This window comes from Phoxinus phoxinus (assembly GCF_949152265.1).
Source record: "Phoxinus phoxinus genome assembly, chromosome: 8".
NCBI classification, from domain to species: domain Eukaryota; kingdom Metazoa; phylum Chordata; class Actinopteri; order Cypriniformes; family Leuciscidae; genus Phoxinus; species Phoxinus phoxinus.
The window spans coordinates 27862282-27880686 of record NC_136883.1 but is presented as its reverse complement, the minus strand read 5'-3'; the positions used below and the strand labels follow the sequence as shown (position 1 = coordinate 27880686).

General features: G+C 37.3%; 1 protein-coding gene and 1 long non-coding RNA gene across 3 annotated transcripts in view; one reads left to right on the top strand and one right to left on the bottom strand.

The window, feature by feature from the left end:
• The window catches only part of LOC307003487, a 30988-nt gene extending 21932 nt beyond the window's left edge, over positions 1 to 9056 (top strand). The window contains exon 3 of the long non-coding RNA XR_013798721.1: positions 8925 to 9056. This is a non-coding gene — a long non-coding RNA (uncharacterized lncRNA). The remainder of the gene's footprint in view (positions 1 to 8924) is intronic.
• On the bottom strand, positions 4728 to 13208 carry LOC307003481 (carbohydrate sulfotransferase 1). 2 transcript variants are annotated; one of them, XM_079621916.1, is made up of 4 exons: positions 12984 to 13123; positions 12798 to 12851; positions 8938 to 9105; positions 4798 to 7332 (listed from the first exon to the last, which is right to left on the bottom strand). In XM_079621916.1, exons 3-4 carry the CDS (start codon positions 9074 to 9076, stop codon positions 6200 to 6202), a joined length of 1272 nt encoding a protein of 423 aa, XP_079478042.1. In that variant the 5' UTR covers positions 9077 to 9105; positions 12798 to 12851; positions 12984 to 13123; the 3' UTR covers positions 4798 to 6199. The 2 variants fall into 2 exon arrangements, with proteins under 2 accessions (XP_079478041.1, XP_079478042.1); XM_079621915.1 differs by lacking the exon at positions 12798 to 12851 and having other exon boundaries at positions 4728 to 7332; positions 12984 to 13208.
• Positions 13209 to 18405: the final 5197 nt, after the last annotated feature.

Sequence of the window (18405 nt, the reverse complement as noted above, 5' to 3'; positions counted from 1 at the left end):
TGTAACTGAAGACTGCACAGTGGTCAAAAAATCTCGAACCACATTAAAATTCTAGGATTTTAATAAAGAAGAAGAAGGATTAGTCTAATGAACAAATTAGAGTTCAGGTCAATTCAGTCAATTAAACATTTTATGCAGAGAATATATTTTGTAATGTCAAATTGTGTACACAAAACAAAAAAATAATTTTCATTGGTGGTCTTACACTTTTGGACTCGACTGTATGTGTCAAGAAAACTGTTGACTAGACAGATAGCTTTGACACTGGTTAGCAAAAAATTATTTCAAATGACGATTGAAATTAGTAGACGATTGAAGTATTTCTACCATGTACTGTAAAAAAAAAGCACAATTTAGGCAAGGCAAGGCTAAGAAATATGGTATAAAATATGTAAACAGTAATATTTTGTGCAACTTTTGCTACATACATTTCTCATGTTCATGATTTCTGCAGTATACTTTTCCTCCCCCACAAATCCGTGCCTGACCTTTATGTGATCGGTTTTCTTAGAAAATAGGGGTCATCCGTGGTGAGCAGGTTGATTTTCTCGCTTTTGTTTCTCTCTCGGCAACAGAGCATATGCTAGACTCTTGACCTGTGGCCATTTCACTTTCATCTCTTCATGCTAATACATTACTTACATACACGAAAGCACACTGTACACCCCCACGCATTGTGGATTTGCTCTGAACATCCGTTACCGCCATCCTCTGAGGTCTAAATTTGTCAGCGGGGTTAAGAGGGACAGAGGAGGCTGATATTGGCTGAAGAGATGGGCGATTAACTGTGTGGCTGACTCAGGCGGCTGGTGTCTTTGTATGTCAGGGCACGATGGAAAAGCCAATGAAACAGTTCTCAGAGGGTGTCATAAACTCTGCTTTATTGCCGGTTTGTGTTGCCTTTGCAGATTAAGTTCAAAGAGAGATGGCTTCTCTTCTCCCTCCATCTTAAATCCCGTTTCTATTGAGTTTCTTCTATGGATATATTCTCAGGGCCTCTGAGAAATAACCCTGCAGTCAGCAGCTGCAGGGTTGAGAGTGATTGTAAATGAGGGAGGATTACTCCCTCGGGGTGCTTTTAACCCCTCAGACTCTGGAAAGAAGTATGTCCTGACATAGAACCCAGTGGTTATATTTAGTTGGGCTTTCTTTAGATGATAGTGACTCATCTCGCAGTATCCGTGTCTTAAGGTGTTTTTGCAGCCATTTACTCACGATGCTTCTCATGAGCCAGACTTGTTTTTTTGTGTGTTTTTTTCAAAACATTAAGTAATAAAATTGGGCTATAATATTGCTCTGTCATGAAATTAGAAAATCGAATATTATTTTCCAGCTACTTTTATAAATATATACTACACTACAACGTTGAGGTGTAACTAAAACTAGTGGCTATAATTAATCGCACAGTTCAGTATGACGCTGGTTCACTCAGTTTAAAACAGTGTCAACAAGTATAGCATAGTAGTCTTACAAATCACCCCATCGCTGTTTTTAAACACAACTTGTTGCAGCCAATGCTTAAAAACTGATGATAAACTAAACTCACCTTTCTCTGCCGTAAGCAGCTCTAGGAAGTCTGCTTTATTTTTAGTGAATGAGTGAATGAGCAACTGATTAATTCCTTCCGCAAAACTGCCTATCTATCTATCTATCTATCTATCTATCTATCTATCTATCTATCTATCTATCTATCTATCTATCTATCTATCTATCTATCTATCTATCTATCTATCTATCTATCTATCTATCTATCTATCTATCTATCTATCTATCTGTCTGTCTGTCTGTCTGTCTGTCTGTCTGTATGTCTGTCTGTCTGTCTGTCTGTCTGTCTGTCTGTCTGTCTGTCTGTCTGTCTGTCTGTCTGTCTGTATGTCTGTCTGTCTGTCTGTCTGTCTGTCTGTCTGTATGTCTATCTTGATATCAAGATAGATAGATAGATTGATAGATTTTAGGCTAAGGGTTTTCTAATTTTAGGCCTATTGTTTATTTACTTTGATGATTTTGTGTTCATGTTCCTGTGAGTTGATGTTCTTCTGCAAAGTCTGGTATCCAGTCTAATATCAAATGTCGCATGAGTTTATGGTTTTACTTAGAAGTAAATTGAGTAGGCCTTCTGGCAATTTATTTTACTCAGAGATATTTAGTTACAGTTTTTCTCAGTCGCTTTGGTGCATTTTTCACATCATCCCTAACATGTGCAAAATAATAAGTGCATTTCTCAGAACAATTTGTACAAACTGCAATATACAATAGATATGTTTCTAAAGCTAGTCAGTCACTAAAAATCTTTAGTACATCTCTCAAAAGTAAATATTCATGCCAATGATCATGTCAGTGTCATCAGAATGATAAGTCATTGAGTCATTGTTCACGAACAAGGTCGTCAAAATGTTTAGGCATGTTGTCAATGTAACTGTATACTTTGACAGTATTACCTGATGTAAACTTGGCTACAGTTTGGATGACAGTTACTGTATTGAAAATGCACAAGGCTGCACTTCTATGGCATATCAATTTCAACAGTACTATTTACATATTACTGTATGTGGGTTATTGATTGAAAGAGACTGGACAGGATTTTGTTTTTCACAGCTCTCTATAAACAGACCCCTCTCATCATCAGGTATGACAGCCCTGTAGAGAGTCTCTAAAAAGTTGAGTAGATGCTGGGTGTTGTATGGCCCTATAAGGGGGATATGGGTTAGGACACCATGCTCCGAAATAGCAGCACACATGGTGATATTTCCTCCCCGTTGGCCTGGCAAATCCACAGTAACTCTGTGACCGATGATATTCCGACCCCGCCTTCTGCATTTGCTCAGGTTGAAGCCAGCCTCATCCACGTATACAAAGTTGTGAGAGGGTTCACTTGATTCCAACTCCATTATACGCTATATCCCAGAACACACAGTTTAATTTGTTTTGTGTATGTGTAAAACTATGCTTGAGAGTTTATGACAAATAGTTCAACAATTTTGCATGTAATGGCTTATGCAAGGAACTAATGCCTAGATGTTTTGAGGGGTAAGACTATTCAACAGAGAACCATCTACTATATTTTGATCATCATGACATGAGCAATTGAAAATGTGGAAAAAAAGTGACACTTGTACATTATCAATTGCAATATGTACAAAAGCAATTGCAATTTGTTCAAAGGAATAAGAACTTGCTTTAATGATGTGCACAAGTGACTAGATGATTTGGAATTTGTACAAGTAGTATCAAGAATTGCACTTTTGATCTAAGAAATGCACCAAAGTGACTGAGAAAAACTGTAAAGGGTTGGTTGATTATGACTTCACTTTTCTAACTTTAGTTAGTGTGTAATGTTGCTGTTCGAGCATAAACAACATCTGCAAAGTTACAACGCTTCAAAGTGAAGGAAGATATTTGCTTTTAAAGAAATCTTTTTTAAGGACTACAACAAAAGGCTTGTAGGGACTACACGACATTCCTCCCGGGCTAGTGACATCACCAACCCTAGAATTTACATAAACCCCGCCCCTGGGAACACATTTATAGATTATCATGACAGAATATGCTAATCATCAATGACTAGAAGATGGTGTGGCGAGCAGGACGATGTTGAGGGACGTGAGAGATACGAGACCGGTGCGCCACGCAGGTGTCACTCATTATTAATCACGCCACGAGTTCGTCCTGTTCGCCACAGATGGTTAACTCCACATCAGCTGCATAAATTCTTCAACTAACCATTCAGAAATGTTGTGTTCTACATGTTGTCACTTCTTGAGTTTCTCCATCATTGATTGTCCATCATCTCACACACTGGTGGTGGTTGAGGAGAGATCCCCTGATATGATTGTAAAGCGCTTTGGGTGTACAGTAGTACATATGAAAGCTCTATATAAATGCCTCATTCATTCTATTCTATTCTACTCTATTCTATTCTATTCTATTGTCTGACTCCGGTTTGAACATTAAGGTTAAAAGTTTTAGAAATTTTCAGTGCATGTCTGTGTGACTGTTATAGCTCCGCCCCCTGTGCTGGGAGCAGTAGCTCATTTGCATTTAAAGGGATAGATAGATAGATAGATAGATAGATAGATAGATAGATAGATAGATAGATAGATAGATAGATAGATAGATAGATAGATACATAGATAGATACATAGAAAGATACATAGATAGATACATAGATAGATAGATTCATGTTCATGTTCCTTATGACAATATGTGAGGAAATAATACTGTCATCAAGCCTAATGCTATCATCCACTACATGTGTTAATACCAGGCATCTTTGCTTTGAAAACTAAGGGAACTTACAAAAAGAGAGTCATGGCCATATCCCTTGGTAATCACTTTTTTGGTTTCCAAGCTGAAGCCGGACTGCTGACTTTGAAAAGATGATCAGCACTTCACCAAATGCTCCAGCCTCAGCAGAACACCACAAATGTCAAGTTTTAAAAGAAAGTAGAAAATTGATGAGAAAGCAGACCATAGAAAATACCATAGAGAAGCAGCAAACCCCTACATCAAAACCAATGCTTCCGATCAATTTCTATTTGTCACCAGTCCTGCTTAATTATTAATAAAAAGGCAGGTCAATGTGTTTGTGTATTATATAGAAAGCATATATAGGCTAGACAAACATTCAAAACCGATCATTAATACTGCTACACCAGTTTTCCTGCATAATTCTTTACAATAAATAATTTGTCATAAATAATTAATTAAATGAAACGAACACATTATGTATCATTATGAACCACCGGTTACAGTAATGAAGAATAATTTATTTCACCATAGATTTTCTCTTTTCTCTGCATATTTATTAACTGGCAGTGCGGCCGAAGAATTGCATTTAATCATCATATACCTGAGATGAGTAACAGTTGTTTACACAGCATTTGTCCAAAGTGTAAAAGTGTTTGCGATTAATGACATGATTCACATAGAATTAATGAATTGCTTAATGTACAGGATGGCATGAACAACAACACAAAGTTACCAAGACATCATGGAATTATAGAGTATTTTAAGACTAAAGGCACAATTCCACATTCCCACAAACCATAATATCTACATTTCTATTCTCAATTTTTTTTTTGAGAATTTGAGTATTGTTTATTTGAGCCCCACCTTCCAAAATATAATGTGCTCATGGATTTAGTAATATAATCCATGATATGAACTAAAACAATAATTAGCAGAGCCACATTAACCCAAGGGATCGAATGGGCTTGAGCCATGCTCTCTGTGAACAGGAGATAGCATATTAATTAAATCAGGAATTTGATTTGTATACTGTAGTTTCATATCTGTTATCCACAAATTGCAAAGTGGCTCCATAGCTCCAAAGTGCTTTTCCCAATGTTGACACTGCACTTAGAAATAATCCCTGACTCTGACTTACAAATTCCCAAATGCCATCAGAGAGAGATCATTTATGACGTTGGGGCTTCTAAAAAAATATTTGAGGTGGATGAAAACGCATTGAACTGTCTGCCAGTGATTTAAACCGAACAACATGACCTTCTGTGCCGACTTGATTTTATTAGGGACTTTGCTTTTAAAAAGAACATGGAAAATTAGTTTTCAATGGCGCTGAGTGGCATTTCAGTCATTTTAGATCTCTGCTTGACTGTTTATGGGGTTGTAAGGACATGTTTGCTGATCAACATTCATACTTAAGGCCATTTATGGGCTCGTTCAGATAACACATGCTCTTGACTTCATTAGACCAGCTTTGGCACTGGGAAGTCTGCTGTGCTTTTGTCGATACTCGGTAGTGGTTCTTTGGTCACATCAATGCACATTTACAAGCTGAAAATTATAGACATTGATGCTCTTTTGGCATCATGCTATTCTAAAGTCCTGGCTCATGAATATGAATTACTTCATGTGACCAGGCGCTTAAAGGGATAGCCCATCCAAAAATGAAAATTCTGTCATAGTTTCTTCAAAGCTGCATGATCCAAAACAAAATATTTAAGAAAAAGCTAAATTTCCCCCAAAGTACTAAAGTAGTATCCATAATGTTGCATGCATTTACATGGCTTGTATGCAAGTTGTCAAAACAAATTGAAGCAATTAACACAATATTATGTAACCAAATATACTGGTTATATTAGCCCTGTTTGGTTCAATGTATACATTGAATGCAATATAAGTCGCTTTGGATGAAAGTGTCTTCCAAATGAATCAGTAGTTCACATAAAAGTTAACTTCAATACGTCTTGGGCTCCAATAAACTTTTTGTTATATTCCTAAGTTCATCTACAGACTGGACAAGCTTATAGCCTAGTAGGGCAAGAGTTCTGTTACACAAAGATTGAACTGTCTTGACAATGTCAAAGTTCAGATGTACTCTCCAACTCTGAGCTGTGGCTTTAGAGTCTCTTGTGGTGGAGTACTTATAGTTCCAATCGGAAGAAGAAGGGACAGTGCCATTGGTGTTATGAGCAATCCATGTGAGAACTTTTTGATGCAAGTCCAGCCCCAGAAATCGATATATCTCCTTGACCTTTTCCTCAGGATTTAAGGCCAAGTCTTCATAACGCACCAATAGATACCTCCCTCTCAGCCATGTGGGGTTCTGCAAGCTGGTCTCAACAGAATACTCGATATCTCTGCACGTGCTTGTTATCTGCGTCAGGTCCACGTACCGCGGTTGGCGGCCAGTGGCGTTCCAGATCTTCCAGGCCCTGAATTTGCCAGCAAAAGCAGTCATGCGGGATGCAAGAATGGCTCGGGGGTCTCTCACCAAATGGACGATTCTCAAATCTAAACGGGGGTCTTCTGACAGCGTGCGTAGGTCACCTACCTCTGGGATACGAACTGTTTTTATAACCACGTGGCTTCGTCCTTGGCAGGCCTGAGAGGCTAGAGTGAGGTTCAGCGCCTGGCACTTTTTCGGGCACCAGGATTCATCCGGCTGCCCTGCTAGAATCTCCTCGCCACCCTCCTGGCAGACAGGCGGCGTGCACAGGGCATGGCTGGAGCTTCGGCGGAAAAAGGTCCCAGTCATGTGATCCTGTGGTTCAGGGCGAATGTAGCTCTCCAGGAAGCTGAAGTCACAGTTGTAGAGGTTGAGCAGGAGGTCTCGGTAGGCCCCCAGAAGAGCTCTGCCATCCAAAGCCCTTTGCAGGCGGCTACTAGAATTGGTAAAGGCCTGTTGCACATGATAAAGAGGCTCAAAAACATAAAATATGCCAGGATGTTGATTGAAAAGCTGTCCGGTAAAGGAGGAGCCACTACGGGTTTGTGCAAACAGAAGGATGTGCTTCCGAGCGGTGGCAGTGTTACTGCTAGTCTCAGCAGGGACATGGCTGTCATCGCAGAGAGATTTCCATCTCTGCTCTGGGGAAGAAAAGTAGAGAAAGTGAGATAATACGCCGCTCTGAAGCCACAGAGGACATTATAGGGCCACAAAAGACCCAATTAGTTCAGCTTCATCTTTAATCAATCAGTTATTTGGGTAAGAAAAAAAATACCTGGAGCTTTAGTTTAGGGTGAAGCAAGTTTCATGTTGCCAAAAACTTTAATAAAGTGCCATTCATAAACATATCCACACAGCAGAGAGAAAATGTACAGCAATAATAGTTGTTTTGAAGACTCGGATTGCCTCCTTCTGCGATGGTAATCATTTCACCATTTTGGAGCATTATGAGAAAAAAACCCCCGTATAAAACTGAAATATGAACAATGACTGCATTTCTTCACATATGAAAAAAGATGATGTGACTTTTGCTCAAAATGAACAATTACTATATATAGCAGGAGGGTGGGAGAGACTGATAACGCTTGTAATTACGGCTGATGAGAGACTGATTGCGCGTGGCACATTAGGTTGTGCAAGTCGACGCTTTCTGGAAGTGCAAACAGCTGGTCCGTGAGGACATATTACACTAGATTAATGATGAGATAATTGTAGAATTAATTATTGATATTCCATCTCTCGCTCCGTACAGCGGATGCGACGGGAATTTCCAGGTTGCATTTCTAACAGTTCTCTGCTAATTTCTTTCCTTACAAACTCACTCATTACAGAAGTGATGACCTGAGAGATATAAGCCTATAGAGAGAATGCCATTCGGACCCTTCAGCATAATCTTGTCAAACAAGCTAAAGCTACGTCTATAACCAAACATGAATTTTAATTGAATTTACGTCTCTATGCAAACTATAATTTAATGGAAGGCTTAAACTGAGTCTAAAAATGCATCCCGACACTTGGACTTGAATGCAAATGAAATTGAGGACATATTCATTGCTTTTATGCAGTTTTTGAGCTTTAAAAGCTCCCAGTGTAAAAGTTTACGGAAGTATTCCAAATGGGTTTTCAAATATATGTTCTGGTCAAGCTCAGATATTTTTTCCTAATTTTAAGATGAATTACACAATGGCAAGAAAATGAACAGAATGAGCCATGTTTAGAAATTTTAAACATACCATATTATCATGCAATTTTTTTCTAACAACATAACATGCTTTAATGTGTGAAAAACCAACTTCTAACCGACTAGATAATCAACTAACCAAAAAAAAAATGTGCTAAATTAACAGAATACATTATGCCTATTACTACTGTACTTGCTGAAAAGTAAAACTGAGGACATGTGAACTAAAAACAAAAAAATGACCACCGATCAAAACAGGTTTATTTGAAATATTTTGATTAAAGAAAAAAAAATGGAGGTATTAAAAATCTAGAATATTTCTTAAGGAACTGCCATATATAAACTGTGGAAAACCTTGTTGATTTGTTAATAAAAATACATGTAAATAAAATCCATCAGGAGGGTATTGTAAACCTGATGCTATTTGAATAAAAACCACACCTTTCCACTTCCAAATTTCATTTTCCATTCTGAGGGTGACAGTACTATTCTTGAGGAAAGCTCATACAATGTTAAATGTCACTGTGGAAAATGTAATTCTTCATGTTGCAGGACAGTGACTCACCTTTACCCCGTCGTCCTTGGCAGTGGGCGGAGTCTTGGCATGGGCCACTGAAGGAGTCATGGAGGGAGCGGATGGCAGTGTACTGCACCCCCAAGGATGTGCACACGAGCAGCAGTAGCGTCTTCCACGAGCACTCCATACTGCTCCGTTACCATCACATTCTTCACTCTGTGAGGAAAGCATGCACACTTACATTTACTTTTATTTTGCATATAATAATATAGCATTCAGGAAGGATTAAACTTTTCTTTGTTGGTCAGTTTTTTTTCTACATTTTTAGAATGCAAGTGCATATCAAGAAGATTTGTTTAAAGTATGCACCAAATTGCAAATAGTGTGTCTGCTTTGCATTTGATAATCATCACACTGAGTGCTTGTGGAGTTCCACAAATAGGCAGATGTGAGATGCATTATCAATGTGGGAGCTAAAACCTAGACAAGGAGTTGTTTGGAAGTAGGACTTTAATATATATTTTGATTATTCTCACTATCACAGAGTAGGCTACTTGGCCCTATTACCGTACTATTTCCATATTTAAATCAGTGCAAAACCGTAACCACATTAATAAAGGCTGCCATTTTTGTCACCTGGACTGCTGTGAAATAAGTTGATTTTTAATAGTTGACAGCAGAATGATTTGATACATTTGAAACAAATGAAGTTGATACATCTGAGTAAGAAATAATTCAAATAGTTTGCCAAATTTTCCCTATTATTCTATCATTGTGGTAAAATGCTGACATGTTTTACAAAATGAAAATAAAAAATAGTATCTCAGTGATTAAAAACAACACTGTTCCTGTCCAAGCAAGCAGTTCTTGGCCAGAATAAGCTGTGATGTGGACTAAACATTTGTCGTTTTGTCAAAGATCTGTCCATTAGCATGTGCTTCAAAACAATAATGTGAATTCTTCTACCTCTGAATGCCTAAAATTCAATTCAGAACTTTTAAAATTGCATCTCGGCGTTAGTCATAGATGACAACCCAAGCTAGTTGGTCTTTCCTCAGCTAAAAAATAAACCCTGTTCCACTTTAAAATGGCCCAAAACCTGCTCCAAATCAATGCGTTTCTGCAGTTTCCAGTTCACGCTGGTTGAGGCGTTGCTATTAGAAATGCAATATCTGCAACATATTCTGTGCCTCTCATCACAGTCTCATTTCTCTTCAAATGATGAAAAATACCATCTTAAATAATGCAGTGCCTATTTTAGCAGCGATGTATGTTGCCAAATGTTTCTCTTGAGCCAGCCGTTAAGAAACATTTCATCAATCATAGGTGGCACAAAATTGGCAGTGATGGCCTCCAAGTACAATTTTCTCTGTTATTCCATGAATTGATATGGTCTGTGGTATCAGTGATTTTGTATGAAGAAAAGTAAGAAGCAGAAATCCCATATTACACATTCTCTTCTGCAGCTATATAACAGCCATGTCAGAAAAAAAATGGAGCATGGCAATTCTGGACGTTTTCAGAATTTCAAACACATTGTTAGGGCATACATTTACTGATATGACCATCAAGCACTCAACAAACTCCTTATCAATGAACAGCCATGTTGGTTGCCTCAGGTTCCTTGAACTTTGCATGAAAAAGCTCTTGCTGGCCTGCTAATTGAGCATTCAATGAGGTGGTTTCCCTGTGCTCTTCATTAGTCCCGGAGAGGGGCTGGTCACCACTGCAGTACACTCTTAAAAATAAAGCTTTTAATTGGCATGTATGGTTCCATGAAGAACCATTAACACCCATGACATCCATTCCACAAAAGTTATTTATAGTGGGAAAGGGTTCTTTTGATTTTTTTAAATGTTCTTCAAACTAAGAAAGGTTTTCACTGAAAGGTCCTTTGGGGGAACAAAAATGGTTGTACTATGGCATTGCGGTAAAAAATCGCCTTTTGGAAAAATAATTTTTATTTTAAAGTGTATATAATGAGTTATATACAGCTATTGGCAAAGAGAGCTGTTTTACTAAAGCGCCATCAAGAGACGGAACAGATTGTTTTGTTTTTGTGACGATCAATGTATTGAAACTATTCCTCTTACAGCTGTATGACCTGCTGGTCACATTTTTGTGAACCTCTGGTTGGGTCGACTCGACAATAACTGCACTTTCATTTACAACACTCTAAAAAATGCTGGGTTGTTTCAACCCAATTTTGGGTAAAATATGGACAAACCCAAATGTTGGGTTAAAAATGTAATGTAAAAAATTAACCCAACGGCTGGGTTTGTCCATATTTTACCCAAAATTGGGTTGAAACAACCCAGCATTTTTTAGAGTGAAGAAAGAGGCCAGGAACACATTATGATGGCTCTTGAAATAATAACAAAAAAAGAATCAATCTAACATATACTTCAGCGTCTAGACTGCAGTAAAGACAGTCTTTCTCTCTTCAATCAGAGAGATTTTGAAAGCCTCAAAGCATGGCTTCAGCTTTTATAGGACTCTAAAAAAAATGCTGGGTTGTTTCAACCCAATTTTGGGTCAAATATGGACAAACCCAGCCGTTGGGTTACATTTTAAAATTACATTTTTAACCCAACGGTTGGGTTTGTCCCAGCATTTTTTTGAATAAACTCTCTTATGAATATGCTTTTTTCATCCAACAAACTGATAACCATATTGGGAATATAGGATAGGGGGAAACATTTTTTCCATCAGTGTTCACATATTGAGAGCTACGATTAGCTTTCTCTGCCATTTGACAAAATCGCTCCAGCCACATCGACCAACACAATCATGCACTATCAGACATGAAAGTGCTACAGAAAGAAAATTGATATCTATTCATCTGTCACATCTCCCCTGTAAATGTCTTTGGTGTCTCTTGACCTTGCTGTGAATATACTGTATTAATCTGCTTTAAAAACTCCTTACAAAGATGACAGATGCTTTCACCTCACCTAATAAATGAGTTAGAGGATTCATTAAATATTTAAATACTTAGGAGTACAAAAATTCAAACTCTAAAACTTAAGTTTACTCCCTGCCAAAAAAAAAAAAAAAAGTTAAGCAAAATAAATCCGTTTTTCCAAGTTCTCAACCTACAGTATACATGATACATCTATAGCATTTTTGACCACCCTGAATTGAATCACATGAATGAAAAGACTTTTAACTTTTGTTTTTATGACAAGCAAATGGATTTATTCTTTTGCAAATGTACCATTAAGATGTTAATACAAGACTAGAGAGATATGGAGCATATTAAGGTGGTTTTTTATGTGTCTACTGTGTGTCTATGCCTACAGGCACAGTATTATGCAAGGTTAATGTGTGTTTATGGTCAATATAGCTATAGGCAAGACACTAATGTGAGCGACAAATCAATAATATCCCAAAAAGCATAAATACAGTATCGCTCAATAAATAACCATCAAAAAGTCTATAGTGCATTACTAGCCTAAAATGGTGTGCCTTCAGCTGGTTTGCTGATTTAAGATATCTCAGCCTGACCAAGGTATTCATCATGGTATCCAAGCCCAACCTGCTGAAAAGTAACCAAAAATCCCTTTAAAACCAGAGACCATTATTTGCAATATTTTTTATAGATACGTAAACATTTTTTTGTTTGATATGGAACAAGGTACAATGCATAATCTTTTTCTGTATAATCCTGCTAAGTGATTTAAAAATGATTTAAATATTTTATCTTATTACACTTATAAAAACGAATCATACTTAACGCTTTTAACAATGCTGCCACTTTAATTACACAAATAACTTATTAAATATTTTACAAGCATCTTACTGGTATAGTGTACATGTCACTTATCAGAATCAAGATATTCGCAGTTTAGATTTCTAGTTTAGTTTAAAGACTGAACCCAGCCACATCTGTCAAGAGCATCACTCACACACAGCCTCCGCTGACACAACTTCTTCCCCAAGCTCCGGGAGAGGAATGTAGGCTATCAAGCGTTTGCAAGAAGTTAGTATGATCAGTATTGCGAGTATAATTTACAGAGCAGACACACAACAAAAACCTAATGAATTTAGATCGGAACGGACACTGACAAGAGGACGATCCACGGATCTCTTACCATTCACGATGCGCTGAAATATTCCACGCATGGACTCGATCCAGTAAAGTTGCTATTCAGATAGTCCTGTGGTTCTCGAGTCAGCCCACCTATATATCAACCAAATGATACGTGTGCTGAGCGTCTGTAAGTGACAGATAATGTTGGCTTTCTGGAAAAGCAGGGGGTGGGCAGCGCGCGTGGATAACCAGTGGGGGTTCCTCTTCCTCTGTCATTGGTTTGTCTGCGTTCTGAAACGGACATCAGGGAAGACAATTCTGGTTGCTTGTACCTGACGTAGGCTACTACAAACCAGTTGCTTTTTGACTTTCCTTTTTTTGAACAGTTCATTGGTTGTTGTACTATATAGGCTGGGTTCACTCAAAAATGACATTTCTGGTAGGCTATTTATTTACTCATCTTCATATCGTTTAAAAACTGGATGACTGTCATATGGAACACAGATGAACAGTGTTGGTCAAGTTACTTAAAAAAAGTAATTAGTTATAGTTACTAGTTACTTCTCACAAAAAGTAACTCAGTTAGTAACTGAGTTATATCATTACAAAAGTAACTAATTACCAGGCAAAGTAACTATTGAAAAAAAACTTAAAAAAAGAAAGAAAAATTTAAATATGGGAAATATCTTGGATACCCCCAATATTAAATATGTTAAATGAATGAAATGGACACTAGAACAAATTATTATTATAAAACATTGATGGTTTAGAACTTTTAATATTGCACAGACCACAACTGGCCAACAAATCCAAAAATAAATTACCGGTATGCTTCTTAAGAAATGTACCAAAAATAAGTAATAAAAAATATACATACACATACACTCTTTGTGGTGCAAATTAAAATGATAAAACTTACAACTAGACATACTAGCCTACTTGAAGTATTTTCTTCCTCACAAATGTAAACAGTTTAACTAAAAGTGTTCTCAATATAATATTGAACAATGTACCAACATAAATAATAATAATAATAATAAAATCTAATATTTTGGGGGTTTATTTGTATAACCTACAGAGAACGTCATCATCAGAGGTTATTTAAGCCAAATTCTAGTCGTGTTTGCCGCACGTGTTCACAACCGGTCAAACAAAGATGTTTTCTTTGAACGTTCCCTGCAGGTTATTTTGGAGTTTTATTTTATAACCATGTAAACTAATTAAAACGTTGCAGATGATAAACTATATTATGCTCGGACATAGGCCTACTCGGTCTCTCTCGCGAACTGTCGAGCGCGCTCTCGGATGGACACACTCCGGTCTCTCTCGCGAACTGTCCAGCGCGCTCTCGGACGGATCACACTCGGTCAATCTCGCGAACTGTCCAGCGCGCTCTCGGACGGACACACTCGGTCTCTCTCGCGAACTGTCGAGCGCGCTCTCGGATGGACACACTCCGGTCTCTCTCGCGAACTGTCCAGCGCGCTCTCGGACGGACACACTCGGTCTCTCGTGCGAACTGTCGAGCGCGCTCTCGGACGGATCACACTCGGTCTCTCTCGCGCGCTGACGACGTTCGCTTCGCTTTTGTCCAGTCCGGCGCCTCGAAACACACACACACACACACCAGAGAAAAGAGTTTGCAGTTCCTATGGCGGAGAAAAGAGCCCGATCGGATGAAAACCGCTTCAGTGAACTCAATTATAGTAACGGCGCATTTTATTGTCAGTAACGGTAACTGCGTTATTACGGAGGAAATAGTAATTAGTTAGATTACTCGTTACTGAAAAAAATAACGCCGTTAGTAACGCCGTTTATTTATAACGCCGTTATTCCCATCACTGCAGATGAATCATCCAATGTAGTTTATTGATCAATGCAGTGACAATAAATGGTGATGAAATAGCCTATGCCAAGCAAAGGGGTCCCAAGGCCATAGCTTATAGATCAAGTTCTTCAAAAGTCACAGCTTTGTGTTAAGAGAGCGACATTATTTATTCATTACATTTCCTCTGTGCGTTACACACCAGAAAGCATCAAGACGCGAAAGTGGCGTTCACGTTTGCATGCACTTGCACTACATAGCCAGGTAGCCTCGAATTACATTTACTCGCGTTACGTAATTGAGTAGTTTTTTGTGTGTAGGCTACTTCTACTTTTTATTGTTTTTTAATTGTTTTTTTAAAAATACATTTTATATCGTTACTAAGTAAAAAAAAAAAAATAATAAAAAAAATACAAGGGATAAACTAGGCTACTGCATTGATTAAAGGGCGGGAGAAAGCACAACATTTAAAAAAAAAATGGATGCAGACTCAGCAAGTGAAACGCCTTCGATTGAAAGAACACCATTTCTCCCTATGATTTCTCCATGCAGATAAAGGTAGGCTGCCCGTTTATAACTTAAGGCAGAATGATTTTCGTGATGCATAGGGAATTTCAGAATCCAGAAATTAAAATGGATTTTTTAAAAATAGTTAAGTTGTTTCCCGTGCCCTTGAAACGCTAGTCATTTGTCAGATGTGTCTTCGTCTCTACCCTACCTCTACTGACTCACTCATTAAGACAGTCTTTGTCGCCATCTAACGGCGAAATAATGTAACTAATGTTGCTGACTGTTCACGGTAAAAAAAATTCCAGCGGAAGGAAGGCTTTTACTAATTTTAGGCTACTTCATGAAAGTTGCATTGATACATATGCTTTAATATTTGCATTGTGTGCAACCGTTTTATAAAAGCAATATCGTGAAGAATTAATAATAATAATAACAACAACAGTAATAATAATACAATTTATTTAAACATTATTTAAGGAATATATATTTTGTCCATGGTTTAATTTGGTAAATCTGTTTTGCAACACTTCCCCAAAAATAAAGGGAAAAGGAAGTTTAAAATTGAATTTGATTACCACCGTTTTTAATAATATATGTGTATTAAATCATAAACAGAAACATTAATTTTCTGAATAAAATACATTTCATAGGACTCTATTATTCTAAATACAATTATACATTTTTAATAAATTAATAATGTTAAAAAATATATGTTTAAATAATTTATAATTTATTATCAATTGAATTTAGTAGGCATGTTTTATTCAAATTTTAATAAACAAAACAAACAAATGGTTCCAAGTATGCTAAGTTAAATAAAAGCATTTGTTCAACCAAAAACAAAACCTGTTTTCATTAAAAAAAAAGGTCTGCTCCAGACTTTAGTTGGCAGGTGTTTTCCTTGCACATGGGCTCTGTAAATTCTGTATGAACACGGCTTGTGTGTTTAACGTCGTGTGGGCTGCATCCGAAATCGCATAGGCTACTTCCCAAGCTATAGTAGGAGAAAAACAGTATGTGGCAAAATAAGTATGTTCAAATTTACAGTAGCCTACTCATAAAAGAGAAGGAAAAAAGATTCTGAAGTGCGCATACGATGGACACTTTACTATCCCATGAGGCCACACACGGGAGAGGGTTTATGAATGGCAGTGAAGCGGCTGCGTCCGAAATCGCATATTTTCTTGAGTAGCCTTGGCTATTTTGAATAAGCTAAGTAATTGGGCTACTCCACAACCGCTAAAAAAAGTATGTTCTATTTGACGCTAGGTAGTGAAGTATTCAAAATAAGAACCTATACGCAAGAGAGTATAGCATATGCGATTTCGGACGCAGCCATCGCTGCCAAAACCAGGACTTTGATAAAGACACAGCTTTCCCTTAATTATTTAAACGGCTTGAGGAAAACTGTGTTCGGGTTTACATGAGTTTCACAACACTGCTTTCTGCAAAAAAAAAACAATTCTATTGAATTTGTTCTCTATTCACTCAGAAAATCCAGAAGTGTAATGGCGGATTTGAGTAAATATCAACTTAATTGTGTTCCTCACACTTTCTCTACCATATGGCTTCAGAAGAACAGTGTGCATGAGTCATGCAGATTATACTTTTATGGTGATTGATTTAGCATATTTATGGAGACTTGATGCCTTCAGTCACTATTCATTATTTTTTCCCTGCAGAAGAAAGTCAGGTTTGGAAGAACATGAGAGTGAGTAAATTATTCTTCATTTTTTGGTGAAGGCTATTCCTTTAAAGGCGAGTAGTGTTTAGCAGCCTTCCATCATTTTCACATTAGATTATGTATTGCGCTTGCAACGTTAGGTCAAGGGTCATAGGCTAATTGATTCTAAGGGGAGCATATATGGGACCCTGGACCACAAAACCAGTCACATGGGTAAACATAACATGAAAGCTGAATAAACAAGCTTTCCATTGGTGTACAGTATGATCTGTTAGGATATGACAATATTTGTCCGAGATACAACTATTTGAAAATCTGGAATCTGAGGGTGCAAAAAAATCTAAACATTGAGAAAATTGCCTCTAAAGAAAAAATTAATGTTTTAAATATTTGCAGTAGGAAATTTACAAAATATCGTCATGGAACATGACCTTTACTTAAAATCCTAATGATTTTTGGCATAACAGAAAAATAATATAATTTTCACCCATACAATGTTTTGTTGGATATTGCCACAAATAAACCCGTGCGACTGGTTTTGTGATCCAGGGTCACATATGGGCCTATACCCTGAATATCTCATTTATTTTTCCATATGTCCTTAATTTTTAAATCTGATTTGTTATATATCATGAGTTTGCAGGCAAATGAAAAATAGTCCAACTTCACCCAATGAATTTTAAACTCTAATAGACTGCAAAGTAATTCCTCACCAGGTTCATGGATATTGTAACAATTAACTTAGACATACTTCACTTTGGTTTTATTAAAAGCACAGACTAACCCAAATCTACTATAGCTTTAAAAGTATCGTCAGTGATAGACTTTTGCTGGAAAGGTGGGATACTACATTCTGATGGCCATTACAACAGCTCACTAAGGCTCTGATCGACCCCATACCAGGCTCAAAATCACCTCAGGGTAGTTCGCCACCAACACAGAGCGTGAGAAGATTAGCACAGTCGCACGCAAATAACCATGCAACAAGCAAGGTGCAATAATTATACACACACAAAGCATAAGGAGAAAGACATGCAGCCCATGGCAGCAGTAAACTGAACCTGCAGGTTCACCAACACCCTGAGGCAGTATACACATGACCAAAACGTTATTTACCCTAGGCATAAAAACAGACGAATAAAGCTAAAGAATGCTTTAAGAGATGGGAATCAACCAGATGAAAAGAAACTGGCTATTGTAAAAATAAAAACCTGCACTCTTAACTGTCAATTCAATACACTAATTTAGTACAATTCATTATAACAAATAATAATTATATCCCCTATCCCGTGTGAACTTCATAATAAGGAATTGTCCCATACAAATTCTAGCTCGAAGTTTAAAATTATTTTAATTTGTGTAATTTGTTTTCCTCTGTACATGTTGTGATATGAAAACGCTTAATCAGCAAAGAGTGTAATTAGTTTATCACATAGAATGTTGTGTTAGTTAATAACCCTTCTC